This window comes from Pongo abelii, chromosome 6, assembly GCF_028885655.2.
Source record: "Pongo abelii isolate AG06213 chromosome 6, NHGRI_mPonAbe1-v2.0_pri, whole genome shotgun sequence".
In the NCBI taxonomy this organism is placed as follows: domain Eukaryota; kingdom Metazoa; phylum Chordata; class Mammalia; order Primates; family Hominidae; genus Pongo; species Pongo abelii.
Genome location: NC_071991.2, coordinates 40,161,345 through 40,188,103, shown reverse-complemented (window position 1 = coordinate 40,188,103; position 26,759 = coordinate 40,161,345). Strand labels below are relative to the sequence as shown.

The window sequence follows — 26,759 nt, the reverse complement described above, 5'->3', positions numbered from 1 at the left end:
GAGGCTGAGATGGGTAGATCACGAGGTCAGGAGATTAAGACCATCTTGGCCAACATGGTAATACCCCGTCTCTACTGAAATACAAAAAATTAGCCGGGCGTGGTGGCATGTGCCCGTAATCACAACTACTTGGGAGGCTGAGGCAGGGGAATCGCTTGAACTCGGGAGGCGGAGGTTAAAGTGAGCTGAGATTGCACCGCTGTACTCCAGCCTGGCGACAGAGCAAGACTCCGTCTCAAAAAAAAAAAAAAAAAAAAAAAAAAGTTTCAGCTTCTAAAATGGTAAGTATCTATGGATAAAGCCTAGAAAGATAAAACCTCCTTGGGGGTATTCAGTAAATTTAAGTGTAAAGGGGTTCCTGAGACCAACCTGGCCAGGATAAATGGACACAATTCAGTTTTTTTCTTAAACATTAGGGGAAGAAAAGGCTGGCCTAGTTTACCTCCTAAGCAATTACAATGTTGATAAACAATGAAGGAAGACTTAGCAGTTTCTTCCAAGCCATTGTAAATGATGGAAGAAATTAAGGGAAGCAAGTGGCTGTCTAGGTTATCAACCAAAGCATAAAATTAATTTGCAGTTTTGATTTACTCCACAAATTGCTTACTAGAAAAGGGTTACGGCAACCCAGAAGTTCTAGAACAGGCTATAGTTCAGATGAAATGTGCAATGACTTAAGTCATTTTAAGTGGGAACTCCTGATTCCATACCCATTCGTGAGCCCCAACAGATGGGATTTCCCTCCCCTATCACCTCATAATTACTTAGAGACACAAGCACAAGATTGTCATTCACTTTTCTGCATACTTTATTTGTTACAAACATACAATTTTTTTTAAATATAGACTGTAAAACTCCATTTGCAAAAGTCTATTGTAAGGAGTGCACACCAGCAGGAAGGATTCTTACATTTTTTTCTCTGTGAGTTTTTCTGTCAGTTTTGCTAGTTAGTGGTAAATACGGGACCCGCCATTTTTACAGACCAGTCTGAAGCTTCTGACTGTATTCACATTGCTCTTTTGAAGCAGCCCTGCTCCTCAAAATTGATCAGAATCTGAGCTTCAACCTACAGGCAGTGAGATCAACAGCCCGTCTGGACTCTGCTTTTGAACGGTTTTCAGGAAGTGTGATTTCTGAATGGGTACTGCACTTCACAGATTTGTTTGAATTGCCCATGCAGCTCTATGTTTGTTAAAGTGCATTCTTCTTTAAAAAATAAGAGGAATAATCTTTATTCTTTAACCAAGGTACTTAAAAAAATGAACTTTTTGGTCTCTCAGCAGATATTCCCAAATTGATCCTATCACTACAAATTTTAGTGTTTTATTTACAGACATTTATAGGGTTACAGGTGGAGGCGACCTTATAAAATTAAAGGTGCAGCTTCTCTTGAAGCAGAAATCAGTTCTACAAATTCATACATAGGAATACACACTTGGTTTACAATGCATAAGCATGTGGGTATTTACACAGAGATTGAAGACATCCCCAAAATACACATTTTAAAGTAATTTCCAACCTAAACTCTAATTGTACATCTAGATCAGGAAGCTGTCTCCTGCTATCAAGATTTGGTTTTAATTCATTCAAATTATTTCTGTAGATTCTCTACTGGCAGGACATCAGTCCCAGCTTTGGAGTGAATAGTCTAAGGAAGCCACTGGTAGATACTATGATTGGCAGTGAAGATTCCTATAGAACGGAAAGTATGTTATCTGGAAACAGAAGACAAATGAATTTTTAAAAATGATCTTGGAAAAACATCTGGATGGAGGCCCAAAATAATAAATCCCTACTATAATTGTTTTAGAACTTCAAAAAAAGAAGTCCAGATACACTGACAATCTTAGTTACTATTCAAATATTGATAAGTCATTGAAAAATAACTCAGATTTACTTGTCTACCGAAACGTGCAAAACCATGGGACATACTTTAAAAGTATGTCCCATACTGACTTAAAGCCAGTTTCTAGACTTTTTGGTCAACCTATTGACTTTTAGAAATTCAGAGAGTAGGCTAGGCGTGATGGCTCATGCCTTTAGTTCCAGCACTTTGGGAGGCTGCGGCAGGCAGATCACTTGAGGTCAGGAGTTTGAGACCAGCCTGGCCAACATGGTGAAACCCCATCTCTACTAAAAATACAAAAAATTAGCTGAGTGTGGTGGTACGTGCTTGTAATCCCACCTACTTGGGAGGCTGAGGCAGGAGAATCGCTTGAGCCTGGGAGGCAAAGGTTGCAGTGAGCTGAGATCAAGCCACTGCACTCACTCCAGCCTGGACGATAAGAGCGAAACTGCACCTCAAAAAAAAAAAAAAAAAAAGAATCCAGAGAGCTTTTGTACACAGGGATGACATATGTGGGCTGGAAGAAGGTTTATGTCTAATATCTTATCAGTTCAAAATGAAACTCCCAAATTCCTACAAATGTGTTTAATGATATAATCCAGTTCTTCAATTCTCTTGAGACTCTCCCTGCAGTTATGTCTCTGAAAAAGGAATTTAACAGGAGAATAAACAAACCACTCACCATCCTATTTCTAAATATAAAGATTCTTCCAACCAGCCTGATCTTGCAACTCAGGGTTAAGACTGGGGATGAAATATTTGGCTTTAAGAAATAAGACATGGCCTAAATGGATATTTTGGAAAAAGTTAGCTATTGAAGTGTTATTTAAGGTAAGGGGGAAAAAAGGACAAACTCATGCCTTCTGCAATATCCATCCTAGTGGACAATGAATAGGGCTATTGCTTTCTTTCCAATACTCTGGGCCCACATTTCATCATACTAAAAAGACATAATTAGTTTTCTTACCCATGTCAATGGATATTAGATATAACACAAGGAAAATGAAATTTGCTTCTAGACTCAAAATCTGTTGACACTTAAAGTATAATTATACTTTTTTATTAAACTGTTAGAATCATCTATGGAGAAAAATGAGTTTTAGCTTCCAATAAAGCTCTGCTCTTATTAGAAATCATATTGAGCAGTGAAACTACCAATATGGCAGTTGCTATTCTATTGTTTTAACATGGCTCTACCTATCCCAATTGGAATGTCTAATTCAGAGACATGAGTTAGATTTTCAAATTAAATGATTGTGAATAGAGGTGATTACATTGATGGCATATTCCCTATTTAGGAAATATAAAATACATTCATAAAGGCCTTACTTGGATCAGGGGTACAGATATCAACTGGGAATCTCTAAGGTAATAAGTTTTCATGATGCGATTTTATTTTTTCATTTTCCAAATCTAATTTTCAGTACTGATAATTGGACAATTTTCAAGTAAGAGTCTGTTAAATCCGTCAGTAATAAAACTGAGTTTTAAGACTGAGGGCTGGGAAAGGAGACTTTAAATAGCAAAGTCAGACATATCAAAAGAACTCATTATTCAAGAGTCCAGCTATCTGCTGAAACTTCTGGGGGGCTAATACTTGAAAATCAAGGACTTTGTTTTTTCTAAGTTAAAAATGGGGGAAATGAAGTTATAATCTGCCATTTCCACCTTACATTTGGAATTTATTTATTTTTTGAGACGGAGTCTTGTTCTGTTACCCAGGCTGGAGTGCAATGGCGCGATCTTGGCTCACTGCAACCTCCTGGGTTCAAGTCATTCTCCTGCCTCAGCCTCCCAAGTAGCTGGGACTACAGGCATGCACCACCATGCCCGGCTAATTTTAGTATTTTTAGTAGAGACGGGGTTTCACCATGTTGTCCAGGCTGACCTGAACTGATCCGCCCACCTCAGCCTCCCAGAGTGCTGGGATTACAGGCGTGAGCCACCGCGCCCGGCCACATTTGAAATCTCAAATGGAGCATATGACACATACTTTATTCTTTTTTGTCTATATTTTCTTAAGGTAAATGTGTTTTTTTTTTTTCTTTTTTCTTTTCTACAAACTATCTCCCACCCTCCCCAGCCCCACCCACACACCCATTATCCAGTATACTGAATGGGAGTTGTAACTCTTTAGGAAGACAGCTAATTGATTTACAGTACTCTAAAACCAACCCTGAAAACTGATAATCTCATTCACTTACTATAACTTCAGTGCTGTAGTTGACAGAAAAGAAAAAGTTACCTTAAGGCTCAAGGGAAAGTAACTTATTAAATTGTGAATGCAGCATTGTTTACTCTCCCATCCATTGGAAACTAGCAAAATGCATTCTGGATCAATAATACAAACCTTCTAACATTAGCAAAGATTTCTACTCTTCTTACACAGAGTTAGAACAATATTCATAAGCAATTATCTAAGGGAGCCTGAGAAACTATGATCCACATCACACAAAGATTTCATGTATTTCATGATCAAAAAGTGCTTTATCTTTGAGAAATGTCAGGGTTACAATGGAAATATACAATGTAAAGTCACTTGACATTTTTTCAAGTGAAGTACAAAGTAGAAAAGGAGCAAAAAGATGGAGGCTCTGCTCTCTGAACAGGCCTTATGCATGTGACTTTTAGGGTGTACGAAATTAAAATTGTTTTAAGAATTAAAAATAGTGGGACTTTACACCACTATATTCTAAAACCTGAGATTGGACATCAAAACAGTCAACTTTGTTATTTATCAGAGCAATTCTGATACTTCCTAAAAATATAAGATAACTCAACTGAATTAACTCCAGGGTCAAAAACATTAACTTTCCTCAGTCAAAAAGGAGACCGATCACTAACATTATACCAAGAGTGCTGCAGAAAGACAAACTCTCAGCAAATGAGTCTATATAAGCAAAAAAGTCACTTTTCTCCTTCCCTTTCTCACTGATCAAGGCCACACTATTTTCAAATGAATATCTACTGAGAGATCAGTTGTGCATTGGATAAAGTACCATAATTGGGTTAAAAATGAAAACAAAATTTACAGTGAAGAATACTTATGTGCATGGCTTACACACTCCAGCTTCTCAATTTCATCCACCTCAAGAGCAAGATAGATGCAAAGTCACCTTGTGTAGATTACATTCTACACCCCTGTGAAACCAGTCAAGGTCACATTTAACAAAGCATCTTCAGCAACTACAGTGCCTGAAGTGTGCAGCCGTTTACAGACCACTCAATATGAGGGCATTATTATAACCAGCCTCTTTTGCCCACAACCCTGCATTTTCAGATAAGACAGGATAATTGTTTTGTTTTGAGAAAACTGAAGCTTGAATCTCTTAAAAGACCTGCAATTTACTGCAAAGTAATCCAGAGGTAACAAAGGAAGCAGGAGGTTAATGGCTGCCTGCACCAAAAGCCTCTCAATCATTTTGCAGTAAATAATTATGGAAAGTGATGTGACAAGTAGCCATGTGTGTATCACAGCTACAGTCATTTATACCACCTATATGCCTCCGATAGTTACATAGGGTGTTTGGGTTTTTGGTTTGGTTTTCACTTTGATTTTTGGTGCCATACAGATTTATATTTTGTTCTGTGCAGCATATGCACTGAAAAACTTGCTGCTGTTCCACTTGCTGAAATGATAGGTAGGGACAACAGAAACCAAAACATAGAAGGAAGAGTAGTAGGATCTCTTCACAGATTTTTATTCTTTTGATTCTGTTCCTAAAATTTGGCTTTTCACCTTGTAACTATGGTAGTTTGGGAAACAAACCTTCTAACAATTATCTGAAAAGAAGTTTTAGTTTCCTACTTCTCAGGAATATGACTATTTTGATTAGCTGGGATGTTTGCCAAGCTTAAAAAAAAAAGGCTCAAAATCATTCATAGCAACAACTGAAAAACAAAACCAAAAAAATTGGTTGTTTCCCATGTCTGTACAATGCCATTATCTGACTGGAATTAACAAAGACCATTTCCTTTAATAAGCTATTAATAATATTTACGAATGAATCCGTGTTTTGCAGGTTTCTATTGTCCCTAGTGACTGGAGTGAAGATCAGTGAAATGCTACAATTAATCCACAGCCTTCTGCAATCTTCCTGCAGTGGGAAGAGAGGCCATGAACCATCCCTTGCAGGAGAAACAAACCTTAGAGATTGGTTAAGACTTAAAAACCCACCACTATGACATTACCACTTAATCTTACATAGGCAGGTCAAAATTTTAATATAAATTACTTTTGCCAACACATAGCTTATGCATTCTTTGCTCCTTTTTTTGGAGGATTTTCAAATTGATATCTAAAGATTTACATATGATATATTACTGTTACATGGTCTAATGACTAAGAAAATTTCTCTGGTAACCAAAGCTGATGCCATATATGGTAGTGTTCTTGGCATATACTCTATATGCCTCAGACCACTTCCACATTCTTTCTATTCAGCTAATTATAGCTTAGTAGCCACTGGTGAAGGATTGTGAAGACCCTGTCATTTCTACAGAATAGAAAGGCAAGGCTAGTTACTGCAATTCAGCCAAACAAAAAAAAGAATAAACCAACCCCTTGAAAAGGAGAGGTACTGCACCTTTGCAAAATTGAACTGGCTTACTGCAGCTGAGCAACAGAACCACCACTGAAGCAAGAAAACAAGTTGGTCTATACAAGAATTGTACATGGTTTGAAAATGAAAAAGTTACAGCAATCAACTAATAGCTGCAACCTAAATTTTCATTGCTGCCTCAGAGTTGAAACTTAAATAGTTTCTGCAAACCTAATGCTAGCTTCTCAGCTCCTTTACTAAAACTATTTAGGAATTTGTTCTCCGCAGCAAAGAAATAGACACTCAAAACACGTAGGTAAATACAGCAGGACATTATTGAAAACAGCTGCCTTGTAGTACAAAATACAGTACAAGTATACGGATGTCATTAAAACATCAAAAATACTATTGCTCCCATACAATTTAGGAAACATTCTTTGCAACGGAGAAAAATTTAAAAGAAAAGCTTTAAAAAAATCTGTTTAAAAATTCTACTGTGGATGATGAGAGTAGAGAAATAGTCTGAAAAGGGCACCAATGTTTGTGGCTCTTCCACTTTTTTTTAAATCTAAGATCAACAATATTCTGCATCATAATCTATTTTTTTTAAAAAAGCCTAATTTTATGTACACAATTATTTCCCGCCCTCTCAGCCACAAATACATGAAAACCTTTTTGTATATTACTCATTTCCCAATAAATACAAAAAGATTGTATAGATTGAATACCAAAATAAGATAATAAAAAGGATATGCAATAAATTAAAAAGGCAGCTCAAATAAGGGGCAGGCATGCAGTTTAAAAAAAAAAAACTAAGATTGTGGAGGTGGGGTTACTTGCCTCCTGGTTGAGAAGGTGTCACACAAAGAATACCTGAAAACTTTGGAAAGAACGTTAGCTCCCATTCAATTCAAAGTTACCTAGGACTATGACATTTCTAGGAATACCTTTTGATGGGGTGGGATTAACTTGATTAGTAAAAATCATTTCTACTGAAAATCCATTTAAAATATAGAAGAGGCGATCCTTGAAAACCCCAACTTTTATTCTTGAAAGACAGCTGGATTAACTGGCAAAAGCCAGTTTGTTGAAATTTCAAGATGGTATAAAAATGCTTCCAGGATATAGTCAGCATATTCACGTTCACTTCAGTTCCATTCACAGATGGATTTCAGCTTCCACCGGGTGCACTGCTTGAATCACTCATCCATCATTTGCCAACTCTGATTGTGAGGTACTGATACAATGGATCAAGTTCTTAAAAATTTTAAAAGAATAAATGATGCTGGAATTCTGGACCTGAGGATCTTTAGTATTTGAACAAATCCACAGATTAAACTGAAGGTAAATTAAGACTTCAGTTTTGGTTATTTCTAACTTTTCCGTGAGGATGTATATCCATTAAAGCTCAGGCTTATAGCCACACTGTTACTTTTGTAGGTAATCTTCAAGTTTTATGGTTTAAAATCCAGCCAACCAGTGGCTGTAACAGCCGAATTAGCCATAATTCACTGGCTCACACAGTGGAGATCTGGCTCTCATTCATACCAAAGCATTTCTTGGTAATGACCTCCATATTTAGAGATCAGGGGAAGAACTTTAGTGAGCAGCAACCAATCCACTCAAACAGTCTGCCTTGTGCTTTATGCCTTTTTCTTGTGCCTACCTCCGCAACCCCCAATGTAAAACTGCTTTTATCTGAAAATTTTTTTGTCAACTTTGAAACTATTTTAGTAACGGATTCTACTCCAAGCATTGCTATCTGAATCCACTGGCATCCTGGAAAACAATTCTGCAAAGAAAAGACATCTGCCTTGGTCCAGGTTCCATGCAAAACCATTTTTTAAAAAAATGGATCCAATTTGGTTCTGTATTCTTAGATGGCTTCTTGAAATCTTATCTTTAACCTGTTCATGATTATCCCAAATCGCATTTCTTTTCGTGAACCTGAACCCTCAGAACTGGGTAATTGTAAACGCCTCTCTTCTCAAGGATTCCATGAAGACCTAGATCCAAAATGCTGTTTTCAATGGAGGTGAAGGGATAGACACTGCAACAGTGAGGCCTAGAGAGATCTTTTATGCCAGATTACCCAGGTGCAACCTAAATGCAACTGTTATCAATGGTCTGGGTAACTTGGACATGTTTCTTGCCCTGGATGTGCAAGGATCTATTCCCTCCAGGGATTATCCTGATGGGTTTAGGAACCTCAGTTGAGAAACAACAGAAGCTGAGACAATTTTACGCAGGTGAGGAGATGCTGTTTTCCTCTTTGCAGGTTGCTGTCAGTTCCTTGGAACTTGACTGCTTTTCTCAAGTTGTCCGTCACTGTTCTCTTTTGATTATTTCTCTTAACTGTATTATGTTTTTTTCCCTCTGCGGCCTCCCTTGCTCCCTCTCCACTAGCTCACTGGGGATGAGCAGGAAAGGGAATTCTCTAGCCAAGGGGATGGTGGTTGGGTGGAGGAGGCCTGTAGGGGAAGCTGCCCGTTTCAATCCTCATCCACCTCCTCACCCTCTGACTCTTCGCCGCCGCCGCTGCCCCCACCACGTCGCTCATAAAGCTTATCCCTCTGTCGTTCCTGGATTTCTTTCATCTCATCCGCATACCGGCAAAAGGCACCTCCGAACTTGCCCCAGGCTTTGAAGGGCACGGTGATGGCATTGCGGTAGGACGGCTTCACCTCGCTCACTCGCAGAAACACCCCGTATTTGTTGCAGCCCACATCGAAGAAGAAGCGCTTGGAGTCCACGGTGATGGAGGTGCCCTCCGGGAGCTCTCCATACAGGCCGCCCCCTGGGCCCCCGGCGCCGCCTCCCGGGCCGCCTGCCAGCTCGTCGTCCTCGCCTCCGTAGTCGTCTATGAGCTTCGCCAGCGCGTCGCGGAACTCGATGAGGCCCTGCGCAGGCAGCGCGATGGTCTGGCCGCTCTGCAAGCCGCCGGGCCCGGGGCCCGCGCCGAAGCCGCCACCGCCGCGGTTGACCGTTTGGCGGATGCGCAGGAAGCGGCCACGCTGGTTCTCCTTGAGGTCCAGGTAGTACTTGCGGTTCTCACGCACCAGGAATTCGCTCTTGAGCGCGCGCCGCGGCCCGCCGCCCTCCTCGGCGCCCGCAGCCAGCTGCTCGGGGCTGCTAGGGCCCAGCTGCGCGTAGTGTTCTATGAAGTCGCCCAGCGAGTCGCGGAACTCGGCGGCCACCGCCATGGACAGCGTGAGGCGGCTCTTGGAACCGCCCGCGCCCACCTCGGCGATCTTGAGGAAGCGGCCCTTGGCGTTCTGCTTTACATCTAAGTAGAACCGCTTGTTCTGGATGTCCAGCCGCTTCGAGGCCAGCTCCTGCGTCTCCTGCTCGCCGCCGCCGCGGGACGCGGGCTGGAACCCGCCCGGCCCACCGCCGCCGCCGCGCTCGCTGCCGCTGTCGCCGTCCGCCATCTTCTAGGCCGCCGCCTCGCCGCCACCGCCCGCCGCGCTCGCGCCCCCGCCCTCCGCCCTGCGGCTCGCGCTCCGGGGCCCCCCAGCCTCGCCCGCCCGGCTCGCTCACGCGCTCCCGCCGCTCATCGCCGGCCGCCGCCGCCCCCCCATCGCCTCCGCGCCCCGCCCCCGCGATTTCCGTGCAGCCCTAGCCACTTCCGGCGCGCGAGTTCCCGTGAAGTCACTCCGTCCCGCCCTCCGCGGCCTCGCGGCCGGAAGCGCCGCGGCGGCGTGGCGCAGAAGGGTGACGTCAGGGGCCGCGCCGGGAGGGCGGCAAGCTGGGAGTAGGCTGGTGTTACTGTTCGGTTTCTAGGCCTGGGGGCTTGCCAGCCTTAGCGTGACTCAGCCGCTCGCTGCGACTGTCTACGCGCCTCTTCCCATGACACTTTTACTTTACACTCCGGTGTCGTCCACTTCTCTCCTTCTCGCTTCCGGGGCGTTAGCTGAGCATACTCAGGCCCCAGCCTGCCCGCGCTGATTGTGTGCTGGGAACAGAGTTCCAGTCTACACACTGGCGACCGGGGGTAGGGAGATCCTTTGGAGCACTCGGAAGCGGGTTCTGACCAGCCTGTGGGGTTCCCTAGAGGAGGCATGAGCTGACTCTGAAGGGCAAACTGCAGTTGGCCTGGTAACTCTGGAGAAGAGCCTCCCAGCATAGGATACGGCAGTGCAGAGGCACCCAGGGCCTGATGCTGGGAGCTCAGAGCAGCTGGGGGTGTGTATGCCTGAAGAATGGTAGTAGATGACACGGGAGGGTGGATTAGATCAAGGAAAGCCATTTGCAGTGCAGGAGAGTTAGTGCCTACCCCAGAGTCTGGAGCCACCGTATGTGATCAGGTTCACATTTTGGAAAGATCGCTGTGGGAACAACATAGAAGATGATTTAGAATGAGGTTAGATTTGGGATCCAGAGATAAGCTAACTGTCCCCACAGTTAACCATATTAAAGTGGTTAAGGGAATTGACTGCCAATCTTTAGTTTCTTTATCAATAAAATGAATAATTCCTATGAGGTCTTTTTGTGGTAAGCATTGAGGTGTAACGAGGCAGTATTGGAATAGTGTTAAAAAGTGTAGGCTCTGCAATTGCACTGGGTTTGAATCTGTGACCTTGACCAGTTACTTAATTTTCCAAAGCCAAAATGTCCTCATCCTTAAATTTTTTTTTTTTTTTTTCTCAGTCTTGCTCTGTCACCCAGGCTGGAGTGCAGTGGCGTGATTTCAGCTCATTACACCCTCCACCTCCCGGGTTCAAGCAATTCTCCTACCTCAGCCTCCTGAGTAGCTGGGATTACAGGCAACCGCCACCACACCCGGCTAATTTTTGTATTTTTAGTAGAGACGGTGTTCCACAATGTTGGCCAGGCTGGTCTTGAACTCCTGACCTCAGGTGATCTGCCCGCCTCGGCCTCCCAAAGTGCTGGGATTACAGATGTGAGCCACCACACCCAGCCTAAATGTAGTTATTAATAGATAGTGAATCCAACAATGGACTTGTAAAGAACACTTACAAATAATAAGATAACCCAATAAAAAAGGCGAAAGATTTTAACAGACACTTCGTCAAAAAAGCCAGTAAGCACATGAAACAATGCTCAACATTATTCATCATTAGGGAAATATAAATTAAAGTCAGAATAAAATACCAACTAGAATGGCTAAAATTAAAAAATGTAACATCAAGTGTTGAGAAGGATGTGAAGAAACTGGAACTCTCATACATTGCTAGTAAGGATATAAAATGGTATAAACGCTTTGGGAAACAGTTTGACAGTTTCTTATATACCTTCATAAAATAAGACCCAACATTTCCACTTCTTTTTTTTTTTTTGAGCAGTCTTGCTCTGTTGCCCAGGTTGGAGTGCAGTGGAACGATCTTGGCTCACTGCAACCTCTGCCTCCTGGGTTCAAGCAATTCTCCTGCTTCAGCCTCCTGAGTAGCTGGGACTATAGCCATGCCCAGCTCATTTTTTGTATTTTAGTAGAGATGGGGTTTCACCGTGTTGCTCAGGCTGGTCTCGAACACCTGAGCTCAGGCAATCCACCTGCCTCGGCCTCCCAAAGTGCTAGGATTACAGACGTGACCCACCGCAGCCAGCCTCCACTTCTAGGTATTTACCCAAGGGAAGTGAAAGTATGTTCACACAGTTTGTATGACCCCATTTATATAAAAGTATATGAAAGAGGAAGGTGTGTGTGTGTGTGTGTGTGTGTCAGAGAGCAAATCAGTAGTTGCCTGGGCCTGAATATGGAGGGACAGACTGGAAAGGGTAATACAAGGAAACTTTTATGGGTGATGTATTCTGTGTCTTGTTTATGGTAGTGATTTCACAGATTTGCCAAAACTCATTCAAATGTAGTTTATTGTGGAGAAATTAGACCCCAATAAAGTAATTATTATTATTTTGAAAAGACAGGAATCAAAGAGGATGTTGGGGACAACTGCACTAAAAAAAAAATACCTTGTAGGGTTGTTGGGCAATAATCCTTGAAACATGTTTAGCATAATGCCTAAATTACAGTGAGTGCTCAATAAATGTGAACTCTGGGGTGCATCCACATGGGTCAGTAGTAATTAGGTGTGGGAGCTGCCAGCAGATAGGGTGGATTTGACATTAGTTTCCTAGAAGAAGGAGAGTTTAGAGGAAGATACCAAATTTTGGGTCGTGAATAATTCAATCCTTGGAGAGGATTGAGACATTTAAAATCCCTAAGGAAGGAATGCAATGTCAGGCATCACTTGACCTTTGTGAAAGATGTCCACCCAGCTCCTTCTCTAGTTTCCTGCTAACCAACTTTCTGATTTCTCCTCTCTAATGCAACTTCCCTACATAGAGGACCCCAACATTCAGTTTATGAAAAGGACTGTCTCTCTGTTCATTTCTTTTTTTTTTTTTTGAGGCAGAGTCTCACTCTGTCACCTGGCTGGAGTGCAGTGGCATGATCTCAGCTTACTGCAACCTCTGTCTCCCGGGTTCAACGGATTCTCCTGCCTTAGCCTCCTGAGTAGCTGGGACTACAGGCATGTGACCACCGTGCCCAGCTAATTTTTGTAGTTTTAGTAGAGACAGGGTTTCACCATGTTGGCCAGGATGGTCTTGATCTCTTGACCTTGTGATCCGCCCATCTTGGCCTCCCAAAGTGCTGGGATTATAGGCATGAGCCACCGCGCCCAGCCCCCTCCGTTCATTTCTTTCGTTCTTTTTTTTTTTTTTTTTGAGATGGAGTCTTGCTCTGTCGCTCAGGCTGGAGTGCAGTGGCATGATCTTGGCTCACTGCAAGCTCCGCTTCCCGGGTTCGTGCCATTCTCCTGCCTCTGCCTTCCGAGTAGGTGGGACTGCAGGCACCTGCCACCATGCCCGGCTAATTTTTTTGTGTTTTTAGTAGAGACGGGGTTTCACTGTGTTAGCCAGGATGGTCTAGAGCTCCTGACCTTGTGATCTGCCTGCCTCGGCCTCCCAAAATGCTGGGATTACAGGCGTGAGCCACCGTGCCCGGCCCCCTCTGTTCATTTCTTATCAGTTTGATTTTGACAAGTCAAATTCTATTTAATGAGTCAGATATATTGCTTGTTTCTTTTGAAATTTCATTCTTTGCTTTAAGCTTAGGATCTTCTCCCCTTTCAGATATTCAGTAGTCACGTTTTTGAACACTTTTAGAAGCTTTTTATGGTTTTGTTTTTTATGTATGTGATTTTACTATATATTTACATTTTATGTTTAACTATCCGAAATATATTTTGGTGTATAGTATGAGTGAAGAATTTAAAAAATTTCCTTCAAATGACTAACCAATTGTTCCAGTACTATTTATTGAATAATCCTTTAGAGATAGATCTCAACAGGTGGAGACAGGGGTAGGTTATTTTGGGCAGAGGGAACATAAGTCCCCAGATGGTGAGAAGTTCAGTTTGGATAGAGCCCAGCATCTATGAGGAGTGGGTGGTGAACAATGGATCTGGAAGGTAGTTACACTGGGTCCTACTGGGGAGGCTTTTGACTTGTAGGCAGGGAGCTTGGGCTAGATTGAAGAGTCAAGGGGGAGCCACTTGACTGTGCGAACAGAAGTGTAGCACCTCCAGCTCTGTGCTTCAAGGAAGTGATCCATAGTAGAGGATAGCATGGGTGGGTTAGGGTGGGACCTAGGATGGGCCCTTAGTTGGAGGCAATGACTGTGTTGCAGACAAGAGCCAGCAAGGATTGGGTGCAGCTGGTGGCAGTGCTGGCGGGAGGGGAGGGAGCATGTGGGGCCTTTGGCTCAGGATTCAAAAACTAAATGTGGGGCATGAGAGAAGGAGAGGAGGATGATTTTTTTTTTTTTTCGGAGACAAAGTCTTATTATGTTGCCCAGGCTTGTCTTGAACTTTTAGGCTCAAGTAATCCTCCTACCTCAGCTTCCAAGTAGCTGGGATTACAGGCATACACCACTGCACCCAGTTGGAGGATTATTATTATTATTTAGACAGAGTCTTGCTATGTTGCCCAGGCTGGAGTGCAGTGGCATGATCTCGGCTCACTGCAACCTCCGCCTCCCAGGTTCAAGTGATTCGCCTCCCTTAGCCTCCCAAGTAGCTGGCGCCAGCCACCATGCCTGGCTAATTTTATTTTGTATTTTTAGTAGAGATGGGGTTTCACTATGTTGACCAGGCTGGTCTTGAACTCCTCACCTCGTGATCTACCTGCCTCGGCCTCCCAAAGTGCTGGGATTACAGGCATGAGCCACCACACCCAGCCGGATTATTATTTTTTATTATTTATTTATTTTTATTTATTTTTATTTTTGAGACAGTCTTCTCTGTCACCCAGGCTAGAGTGCAGTGGCGTGATCTCGGCTCACTGCAACCTCCACCTCCCGGGTTCAAGTGATTCTCCTGCCTCAGCCTCCCAAGTAGCTAGAATTACAGGCGCCCACTACTGTGCCTGGCTAATTTTTGTATTTTTAGCAGAGACGGGGTTTCACCATCTTGGCCAGGCTGGTCTTGAACTCCTGACCTCATGATCCACCTGCCTTGGCCTCCAGAAGTGCTGGGATTACAGGCGTGAGCCACAATACCTGACCTATTTTTTATTTTTTTATTTTTATTTTTATTTTGAGGTGGAGTCTCGCTGTGTCACCCAGGCTGAAGTGCAATGGCATGGTCTCGGCTCACTGCAGCCTTTGCCTCCTAGGTTCAAGTGATTCTCCTGCCTCAGCCTCCCGAGTAGCTGGGACTATGGGTGTGTGCTACCACACCTGGCTAATTTTTGTAATTTTAGTAGAGACAGGGTTTCACTGTTGGTCAGGCTGGTCTCAAACTCCTGACCTTGTGATCTGCCGGTCTTGGCCTCCCAAAGTGCTGGTATCACAGGCTTGAGCCACCGTGCCTGGCTGAGGATTATTTTCAAGTAGGTGCTCAGATGATGAGGGACCAAGGCTAACCTTAGCGAAATGAGGCTGTTTAAGAGGATTAACTCTTTAGATGAAGATGATATCAAACACTGAATTGAGACTTTCAGAGTCCCCCTTGCTGCAGATGTTAGGTACTTCTCCCCTATGTAATTCACAATACATGGCACATAACAGGATGAGCTGCTTTGATGCATTTTTGGAATATCAAATAGTTTCCTCAGAAGTTTTTTACTTCTTAGTGGCCTTAAGTCCCTGCTTTGACTGCTTTTTGGCAATTTGAGCATAACTGAGAATGGATCTCACTGTTGGCATGTTAAATTTGAGGAGCTGGCTGAATGCCTGAGAGGATATTTCCAAGTCTCTGGAACTCAGAGAATCAGAGTCCAGAAAAGAAGCAAGTAACAGAGATGCAGATTTGGGAGCCACCAGCAGACAGGTGGAGTGGACATCAGGCTCAGAGAGGGTTGTGTGGGGAAATCAGGGACAGATGAAGAGGATGAGGAGAGAGAAAGGCCAAGGGGTCAGAAGACTGTGCGGTCACAGGTGATAGTTCATAGTGAGCTGTATATGAACTATGTACTTGGGCTTCCCACATGTTTTGGAAACACATCACAAATCACCCAGCTCTTAGGAGGTGGAGCAGAGACTGGAACTCGAGTCTTCTGATTCTAAATTCTGTGTCTCTGACACTATGCCACTTTGGGGCCTCAGGGGATGGAAGCCAGATGTCAGAACGCTCACAAGTAAATGCAGGGGCAGGAAGTGTGGATTGAGGAGGTATTTCATGTGGCAGAGGGTGACAAAAGATGGGTACCGGCAAAGGAAGGCAGGATGAAGGCTGTTTTACCCTAGAGAAACCTGAGCCAGCTCTGAGGCTGAGGAGAGGAGAGGGGTGCTGAGGGGTCGTGACAGAAGCCTCTCAGTGAGGCCTGGAGTAGGCACAGAAGTTGGGCAGTCAGGAAAGGAATTGGGTCCTAGAACGTGAGAAGGCATCCTTTTTCTTCTGAGATCAAGGAGAGAAAAGGAGATACTGGAGCTTCCAGTGGAGAGGAGGGAAGTTGGAGGAGTTCTTGCTGAAAGGGCCTAAGAGTGAGGCCACACTAAGGAGGAGGCTGCAGAGACCTGTGAGGCGTGGGCTGGACTAAAAGCCTGCTGAACAGCCCCAGGGCCTGGCCAAGACTAGGGCAGAAGCAGGATGGGCTAGATCTGCACCTTGGAGGAGCTGGGAGTCTAGGCTGGAGGCAGCAGATGGAAGTGGGCCTTGCCAGGGCTGGGAGATGGTTGTGGGGGTGCCAGGTCCTGGGGACAGTAGCCTCAGATGGCCAGCCATGGGCAGACAAAGCTGGGCACTCAGGAGAACCAGGCCAGGAGAATGAGGAAGGGTTTGCACATTGCAGGGTGGGCATGCCTTTTTTCCCTCATTACTTTTTCTTGTAAACTTTTTACTTGTTTATTTTTGAGACATGTTCTCTCTCGGTTGTCTAGGCTGGAGTGCAATGGCGTGATCTCTGCTCACTGCAGCCTCTGCCTCCTGGACTCAAGCAATCCTCCCACCTCAGCTCCCAGAGTAGCTGGGATTACAGGCATGTGCTACCACACCCAGTTCATTTTTAAAATATTTTTTGTAGAGGTGGGGTTTTGCCATGTTGCCCAGGCTGGTCTTGAACTCCTGAGCTCAAGCAATCTAACCGCTTTGGCCTCCCACAGTTGGGATTACAGAAATGAGCCCAGCTCTCCTTTTAAACTTAAAATGTAAACTTACAGAACAGCTGCAAGAATAGTATTCTTCACACAGATCCCCCAAAATGTTAACATCATGGTGTTTGTGTCATTATGCTTTTCATCTTTATGTTTCTTCATCTGTGTCTCTACACACACACACACACACACACACACACACACACAATTTGACATTTTTCTTTCTCCTGAATCATTTGAGAATAAACTGAAATATGATGACCACTTACCTTTAAACACTTCAGTGTCTATTCAAGGTCATTCTCTCACCTATATAGAGCACAACAATCAAAATCAAGAAACCAGCACAGATCTGACACTGTTATCTAATCTGCAGACTTTATTATTCAGATTTTGCCAAGTGTCTTGATTGCATCCTCTACAGCAAAGGAGACTTTTGCAGCATTAACTGCCACAGGCCCACCCCCAACCACCACTTCTTTTTTAAGATAGAGTCTCGCTCTGTCACCCAGGCTGGAGTACAGTGGCGCTATCTTGGCTCACTGCAACCTCTACCTCCCAGGTTCAAGCGACACTCCTGCGTCAGCCTTCTGAGTAGCTGGGATTACAGGTGTGCGCCACCATGCCCGGCTAACTTTTGTAATTTTAGTAGAGACGGAGTTTCACCATGTTGGCCAGGTTGACCTCAGGTGATCTGCCCACCTTGGCCTCGAAAAGTGTTGGGATTACAGATGTGAGCCACCGCGCCCAGCTACCCCACTCTCTTTAATCTGGAGCCATCCCTGGGTCTCTCTTTGTCTTTCACATGAGTGACATTTTGAAATATGAAGGCCGATTATTTTGTAGATTGTCCCCATTTGTGTTTGCGGGGAGTGCTTCTTGACCACAATCTGAAAACTCCTCATGTCCTGGCTGGCTCAACTCCCCATAGTGAGCGAGACGCTGCCTGTTGTGCCTGACCCGACCTGTGCCTGATGCTAAGAAGAGGATGAAGAGATGGTTGAAGGTCCCAGGGTCAGGGACAAGCTGGCAGGAGAGCTTGGGGATGGTCAAAAGGGGTTTGCGATGGATGGAGACTGCATATGTGCCTCCTGGGCCCTCCTGCTTTGAGCTGCTTAGAAGCTGCAGTCTTCTTTGCCTTTCCTGCCCATCAGGCATGAAACTGGACTAGAGGGAACAAGGCAAGATGACAGTTAGGAGAAACTGGTGTCCAGGATATGCCATCCTAGCGGGTGCTGACACTGAGATTCCCAGGCCAGGCACCCCGTGTTGCAAATGCTTTGCAGTTTGACACTCTGGGCCAAGTATCCAGCTGGCTTGCTTTGAAGCCTCCAGTGATGTCTTTTTTGGATTTGTGTGGCTGAAAGCAAGTTTGTGCATCTTGCACAATCTAAAGAGATTGCCTAATTCTGGCTCTGGGCAGAAGGCCCACACCTGCCGTTTATTCTGGGGATTTTTGTCTTATGTAAGGTAGAAAATCAATTCCTTGCATTAGTATTGGGTTCCAGGAAGCGGAGTTCTCAGCCTCAGGGCTTATCAATCAAATCAGCTGCCCTCCATGATTTGTAGTTCCTCTTCTGGCACTCCCAGAGGTTGGGAAGCTGCGTTAGGCACAGTTGCTGTGCCCTGTGGAGTCTGCACTCACGTAGTGCTCCCTGGGGGCCTCATGAGCCCCTGGAAGGTTGATATGTTAAAGGGCTGGAGCCTTGAGGCCATGCGTGTAGCTCACACCTGTAATCCCAGCACTTTGGGAGGCAGAGGCAGACGGATCATTTGAGGTCAGGGGTTTGAAACCAACCTGGCCAACACGGTGAAACCCCGTCTCTACTAAAAATACAAAAATTAGCTGGGCACGGTGGTGGGCACCTGTAATCCCAGCTACTTGGGAGGCTGAGGCAGGAGAATTGCTTGAGCCCGGGAGGCAGAGGTTGCAGTGAGCAGAGATCATGCCACTGCACTCCAATCTGGGTGACAGAGTAAGACTCTGTTTCAAACAAACAAACAAACAAAAAACTGGAGCCTTGAAACATTCCAAACCTTCACTGCCCAGTGTTCCTGGGACAAGTTACTTCACTTCTGTGGGTCATGCCCTCCTGGAGGGCAGGCACTTGCACTTTACAGAGCTGCCTGAGCAGTAAGGAAGGTATTGTGTGCAGGCCACTTGTGGACGTGTTTGGTACATCCATGCTCAAATATGTTGCTGCTGTTATTGATGTTATTCATGAATATGGTTGAGCTTCCTCCATAAATCTCCTGGCTGGCTCCATATTCTATAAGACTCTACTGGTTTCAGCTAATGTTGGGTGGAGAGAACCTGCAAATAAAACACAGATGTACTTGGATGAGGGAGTTGAAACCCCCAAATGCAACGATGTTCAAGGGAACAGGATGCCTAGGAACATAGTGGTTGGAAAGCATATCAGCTGGTGATGAATAAGCAGGTCTGAGGCAGTCATAACCAGGGTCACTGGTGTTTGAACCCACTCATTTATATCCTGAAACAATAGGGGAAGGACTTACACACATGGCCTTCTGTGGGATGGCTTCTGCCCTTCATGCGCTGTCTCTCAGCCAACAGCTGAGTATGAGAAGCCTCCTCCCAGACTCCCAGCTGCCCCCGACCCCTGGCCAGGGCCAGCTGTTGTGCCAACAAAGCCTCCAGTCAGGGGCTGTGGTCCCAGCTGCTGTGGGGAACAGGTTTGACCTTTCCAAGCGCCCATAGGTCACTTGTGGTCTTTCTGTGGAGACAGCCAACAGCCCATCTGTTCTTGCTTCTCATCTCACTCAGAAAATCCTAGCGCTCCCCCTGCTCCACTGGAACCCCTCACTTCCTGGGGATTCTATTTCTGCCTCCCCTGAACCTTCCAGAAGGGCCTTCTGGCTCAGAACCAGACCCCTGCCTGGTTACTCCGTCTGCCCTTCTGCCTGATTAGAGCAAGGGTCTCGCACAGGCTGGACAATGCCCAAGTCTATGCTGAGCACAAAACAAGGCCATGTGATGGAGGGGCAGGGTTTCTGGATGCTGTCATTAATGATAACAGCCTGAACTATATCCACGACCTTTAAAAACATCTTTAACTGAAGGAAGTTACAAATACAGAAAGAGGGAAGATTAGGACAAACCTTATGGTTGGATTAGATTTAGAGATATTGGTGGGAGCTCATGATTTCATTACACGCACACACACACACACAGATTGATATAGAAATTTGGCTGGGCGTGGTGGCTCACGCCTGCAATCCCAGCACTTTGGGAGGCTGAGGTGGGCAGATGACTTGAAGTCAGGAGTTCAAGACCAGCCTGGCCAACATGGCAAAATCCAGTCTCTACTAAAAATACAAAAAGAATTAGCTGGGTGTCATGGCGCATGCCTGTAATCCCAGCTACTCGGGAGGCTGAGGCAGGAGAATTACTTGAACCCAGGAAGCAGAGGTTGCAGTGAGCTATCATGCCACTGCACTCCAGCCTGGGCAACAGAGTGACCTGTCTCAAAAAAAAAAAAAAAATACTCATATGAATATTTACACACAGATATAGGAGTACACACATATGTGAATTCACACTCATGCAGACAGATATAGAAATACATACATATGCAAATTCATATGCATACAGATATAGAAATATGGCCACATAGGTATGGGTGTGTATATATTTAAACACATGTATGTGTGCTAGAAGCAATGATGGCCCAGGGGGAACAAGCACACCTGGGACCCAGATCTTGGTTTGTTAATACCATGCTCTAAAAGGAACCAGAGCTACTTGGAGAAATGACTGATTTTGGGCTAGAGAAGAGAAAAGATAAGTTGAGCCTAGAATATCTTGTGTCAGAAAGTAAGTTTTTAAGAAAAAGAGGGATGGCTGGGTGCAGTGGTTCACACTTGTAATCCCAGCACTTTGGGAGGCTGAGGCGGGCGGATCATGAGGTCAGGAGATCAAGACCATCCTGGCTAACACGGTGAAACCCCGTCTCTACTAAAAATACAAAAAATTAGCTGGGCATAGTGGTGGACGCCTGTAGTCCCAGCTACTCAGGAGGTTGAGGCAGCAGAATGGTGTGAACCCGGGAGGCGGAGCTTGCAGTGAGCCGAGATCGCGCCACTGCACTCCAGCCTGGGCGACAGAGTGAGACTCTATCTCAAAAAAACAAAACAAAACAAACAAAAAACAAAAAACGAAGGGACATGTCAAAGAGACACTCTTGCTGGCTAAATCTGTGACAATTTAATCTTGAAATAGATAATGATAGCAACAGACAAAGGGACACTCCTGCTGGCTAAATCTGGGACAATTTAATCATGAAATAAATAATAATAGCAACAGAATATCAGCTACTGAATAAAATAAGGATTCATGTATACGTGCTGATATGCATAAATAATTGAGAGCAAGAATGGTTCTTCCTTATAATAGAATGCCACAGGATAAATATGGGAAAAATGATGGAATTTGAAACCAGTGGGTTAAAGTTCGCTGAGTAAAAATATTTACGTCGGCCAGGCATGGTGACTCACGCCTGTAATCCCAGCACTTTGGGAAACCGAGGTGGGTGGATCACGAGGTCAGGAGTTTGAGACCAGCCTGACCAACATGGTGAAACCCCATCTATACTAAAAATACAAAAAAATTAGCTTGGTGTGGTGGCGCATGCCTGTAATCCCAGCTACTCGGGAGGCTGAGGCAGGAGAATCGCTTGAACCTGGGAGGCGGAGGTTGCAGTGAGCCGAGATCGTGCAGCTGCACTCCAGCCTGGGCAGCAGAGTGAGACTCTGTCTCAAAAAAAAAAAAAAAAAATTACATAGTCTCCCCAGAAGTACTTATTAATTACAGAAGGAAAATTAGCAACTCTACAGTGATGATCCCAGCGTCCACTGCCTTATCCCAGTGATCACAGTTAACAGCAGCAGAAATGGGACACATGGGCCCCATGAACCTCCTGATATGATCACCAAGAAGGACATAGCATCACTTCTGTAGTATTTCCACACGAAATGCAAAACCTGAGTCTCATCAGGAGGAAATAGCAGACAAACTCACATTGGGGGAAATTCCACAAAACCACAGGCTACGAAATAACTACGAAAACGTCAGTGTCATGAAAGAGAAAAACTGAAGAATGGTTTCAGATTAAAGGAAAATTAAGAGAAGTAATGACAGTATGTGTTTGGGCTTTTCTTTGCCATAACCAACATTAAGGTCTGTAAATCAGATAATAACACTGTGTTAATGTTAATTTCCTGATTTTGATAATTGTACTTTGGTTATGTAAGGTAATATCTTTGTTTTTAGGAAATACACACTGAAGTATTTAGAAATGAAAGAGACATAATTGCTGCAATTTACACTCATTCAGAAAAAGACATACACATGCACAGAGAATGATAAAGCAAATGTGGGAAAGTATTAACAGTTTGAGAATGGTAAAGGGTATTAAATTAAATATACTGGCTGGGTGTGGTGGCTCACGTCTGTACTCCCAGCACTTTGGGAGGTCGAGGTGGGAGGACCACTTGAGCTCAGCCCAGCCTGGGCAACAGAGTAAGACCTTGTCTCCAAAAAAATTTAAATAAGCAGGAGGCCATTAGCCTGAGCCTGTCTCTGTTTTTTGAATTACTGCATAATAAAATGCAACCTAACTTAGTATATAAAGAAACCAAAACTTAAGAGTATGTTTTTTGTAATAGATAGCCAGATTTCAGCCAATCACAACAGCCAAGCTTCAGCAAATGACAGGCCACCAACTCATCATACCATGCCCAAATAAGGCAGATGCCTGGCTGTAGCCAGTCAAGTGATTTCTTTATTTTTGTGTTCGGCCTATAAAAGCTCACTGTTCACTGCCAGGCAGAGGTCCCTGAACCTCTTCTTTTTTTTTTTTTTTTTTTTTTTTTTTAAGATGGAGTCTGGCTCTGTCGCCCAGGCTGGAGTGCAGTGGCGTGATCTCGGCTCACTGCAAGCTCCGCCTCCCAGGTTCACTCCATTCTCCTGCCTCAGCCTCCCGAGTAGCTGGGTCTACAGGCGCCCGCCACCATGCCCGGCTAATTTTTTGTGCTTTTAGTAGAGGCAGGGTTTCACCGTGTTAGCCAGGATGGTCTCTATCTCCTGACCTTGTGATCTGCCTGCCTCGGCTTCCCAAAGTACTGAGATTACAGCTGTGAGCCACCTCGCCCGGCCCTGAACCTCTTCTGATTCTGAGTGCTAATTGATTCATGAATTGTTCTTTACTCAGATAAACTCTGCTAAACTTATTGTTTCTAAAGTTTTTCTTTTAACAAGGTTATACAGAAATTCTTTTTATTTATTTATTTATTTATTTTTTTTGAGATGGAGTCTCACTCTGTTGCCCAGGCTGGAGTGCAGTGGTGTGATCTCGGCTCACTGCAACATCTGCCTCCCGGGTTCAGGTGATTCTCCCGCCTCAGTCTTCCGAGTAGCTGGGATTATAGGCATGCACCACCATGCCTAGCTAATTTTTGTGTTTGTAGTAGAGACAGAGTTTTGCCATGTTGGCCAGGCTGGTCTCAAACCCCTGAACTCAGGTGATCCGCCAGCCTCAGCCTCTCAAAGTGCTAGGATTATAGGCATGAGCCACCACACCCAGCCATATACAGAAATTCTTTGTACTGTTCTTGCAACTTTTCTCAAAGTCTGAAATTATGTAAAAATAAAAAGTAAAAAGAAAAAAACCTTCAACTTCTTGAAATGTTTTAAAAATTATTTAAAATAAATTTTGTTAGTGCCCTTTTTCCCATTGTATTCTTTTCGTTTTCACTGTCTAGTTTAGCATGAAATCCTTGTAATTGGTCCCTTGCCCATTTAGAATCTCTGTGATCTTCTGAGGGCCTCTGAGCCGTGGTGAGTTCTCTCTGGACAGAGACACACAGCCGTCTGGTATACTCTTAAGAATTTACCATGTTCTGCCTTAGGGTGCAGCTATTTCTGAAGTCTTCTTTTCCTACATACTTGCAAACTCCTTAGGGTCAGGGACTATCTCTTATCTTTGTATCTTTGTTGTAAACACTCACTAAATATTTAATGGAATTAAATTGAAAAGAAGTACACAATTTTCAACTTTCCATTCATTAAACATGAAAATGAACACACATTAGACAATCATAACTGAGTTTCAACAGAACATCCTGATGATGTCACTATGTTTCTTCTCGTATTTAAAAATGTGTTCTTGGCTGGGCGTGGTGGCTCACGCCTGCAATCCCAGCACTTTGGGAGGCTGAGGTGGGCAGGTCACGAGGTCAGGAGTTCAAGACCAGCCTGGTCAACATTGCAAAACCCCGTTTTTACTACAAATACAAAAATTAGCTGGGCATGGTGGCGGGCGCCTGTAATCCCAGCTACTCGGGAGGCTGAGGCAGGAGAATCGCTTGAACCTGGGAGGCAGGGGTTGCAGTGAGCCAAGATCGCGCCACTGCACTCCAGCCTGGGCAACAAGAGCAAGACTCCATCTCAAAAAAAAAAAAACAATTAAAAAATAAAAATATGTTCTCCTTTGAAAAATATGCTTTTATTGTAGAAAATTTTGAAATTTCAGAAAAGAAACAAAATAAGAACATGTAAATGATTCAGAATGCTGCCTGCTACACAGAGATATTAGTGTCTAGCCTTCTGAGTTTTTCCTATGCAAAATTTTAAATGCAAATTTACACATATATGTGTGTATAAATATATATATAAATATATATATTTGTATTACATAACTAACATCCAACCATGCATACTGATGTGTAACATGAAATTTTTATTTTATGCACAGGATTAGACTGATCAAAATCTTTGGTTCATAATACACTCTTATTGTTAATCCATTTATTCATTCATTCATTTGCTAATAATGTTTTCATAAAACTTCTTGAATTACGAGCCAACCTAAGAACTAGAACGCTGACAATAATTCAAATCTACTATATGTGTTCCTTCCATATTTTATTCTCCCCCCACCTCTCAGGTGGCCAAAATCCTAAATTATTTTAAAAAATCATTTAGTTTTATTTTTTAAACATTATAAAAAGAGAATCATATTATACATTGTATTAGTCAGCGTTCTCAAGAGAAGCAGAACCAATAGGATATCTATCCATCTGCCTTTTTTTTTTTTTTTTTGAGATGGAGTCTCACTCTGTCGCCCAGGCTGGAGTGCAATGGCGCAATCTTGGCTCACTGCAACTTCCACCTCCCAGGCTCAGGAGATTCTCCTGCCTTAGCCTCCTGGGTAGCTGGGATTACAGGCGCACACCACCATGCCTGGCTAGTTTTTGTATTTTTAGTAAAGACAGGGTTTCATCATGTTGGCCAGGCTGGTCTCAAACTTCTGACGTCAGGTGATCCACCAGCCTTGGCCTCCCAAAGTGCTGGGATTACAAGTGTGAGCCACCGAGCTGGGTTTCCATCTGCCTATCCATCTATCTATCTATCTGGGAGATTTCAGTAAAGAATTGGCTCACAGGCCAGGCGCAGTGGCTCATGCCTGTAATCCCAACACTTTGGGAGACCAAGATGAGTGGATCACCTGAGGTCAGGAGTTCGAGACCAGCCTGACCAATGTAGTGAAACCCCATCTCTACCAAAAATACAAAATTAGCTGGGTGTGGTGGCGCATGTCTGTAATCCCAGCTACTTGGGAGGCTGGGGCAGGAGAATTGCTTGAACCCTGGAGGCAGAGTTTGCAGTGAGTGAATATCACACCATTGCACTCCAGCCTGGGCAATAAGAGCGAAACTCCATCTCAAAAAAAAAAAAAAAAAAAGAATTGGCTCACATGATTATAGGGGCTGGCAAGCCCCAAATGTGCAGGACGGATTGGCGGGCTAGAGATGCAGGGAAGAGTTGATGTTAGATGTTGCAGCTTGAGTCTGAAGGCCTTCTTGAGGCAGAGTTCCCTCTTTGGGAACTTCAGTCTTTTCTCTTAAGGCCTACAACTGATGGGATGAGGCCCACGCAATATGGAGGCTCATTTGTTTTACTTAAATCCTACTGACTTAAATGGTAATTCATCTAAAAAATACCTTCACAGTAACAAGACTAGTGTCTGACCAAACACTGGGTGCCATGGCTCAGCCAAGTTGATGCATAAAATTAACCATTACATGTGCTTGATGGACTTGATTTTTTTCACTCCACATTATGGTTTAAAAGTTTACCCATGCTTTTTGTGTTTAGCTAAAGTTAATTAGTGTTCACCACTGTATACTACTTCTTTTCTTTTTTTTATTTTTTAGACAGAGTCTCACTTTGTTGCCCAGGCTGAGTGTAGTGGCGTGATCTCAGCTTACTGCAACCCCTGCCTCCTGGGTTGTATATTATTTCATCATGAGCAAGTAACACCACCATATCATCTGCCCATGGGCATAGGGTTGTGGATGTTCTCACTCACTGGAACTTGTCTCCTGGGGCAGATGTGTGGGGCTTGTCATAGGTACGCACCTGAGAATGGTTTTCTGAGTTGTCAGGCATGTGAATTTCAGAGTTTGTGAGAAAATGCCCAGTGGTTTTCCCATATCATTATAACTTTTCACTTCCCTCATGTATATATAAGAGATGTCTTTAATCCAGAACCTTTTCAGCTCTTGGCATTGTCAGATTTTTAATTACTGCCAGTGGAATGAATGAAAAGTACTGTCTCTTGTCTTGGTTTACATTTCCCTGATTACTGAGGAGGCCAAGCATCCCTCTGAGTGCCTGTTGGCTGTATGTGTTCCCCCTTTGGTGAAATGCCTCTTCATGTCTTTTGCCCATTTAAAAAAACAGGGCTAGGAATTCTGTACCTGTTCTTTTTTTTTTTTTGAGATGGAGTCTTGC

The 26,759-nt window shown here is 44.0% G+C and overlaps 2 protein-coding genes and 1 pseudogene across 2 annotated transcripts in view; 1 reads left to right on the top strand and 2 right to left on the bottom strand.

The window, feature by feature from the left end:
• The window catches only part of LOC134761756 (uncharacterized), a 30,947-nt gene extending 24,948 nt beyond the window's left edge, over positions 1 to 5,999 (top strand). The window contains exon 2 of the mRNA XM_063725999.1: positions 5,869 to 5,999. The gene's annotated coding sequence lies outside the window, so the exon portion shown is untranslated. The remainder of the gene's footprint in view (positions 1 to 5,868) is intronic.
• PURB (purine rich element binding protein B) lies at positions 791 to 11,054 on the bottom strand. Its single transcript, XM_009242813.4, has one exon. The coding sequence runs from the start codon at positions 9,816 to 9,818 to the stop codon at positions 8,880 to 8,882; it is 939 nt and encodes a 312-aa protein (XP_009241088.1). The 5' UTR covers positions 9,819 to 11,054; the 3' UTR covers positions 791 to 8,879.
• LOC129060714 (uncharacterized) lies at positions 9,941 to 24,438 on the bottom strand (annotated as a pseudogene).
• Positions 24,439 to 26,759: the final 2,321 nt, after the last annotated feature.

Coding starts and splice junctions, on each gene's coding strand:
- PURB (XM_009242813.4), bottom strand. CDS start 9,818: ATGGCGGACGGCGACAGCGGCAGCGAGCGCGGCGGCGGCGGTGGGCCG.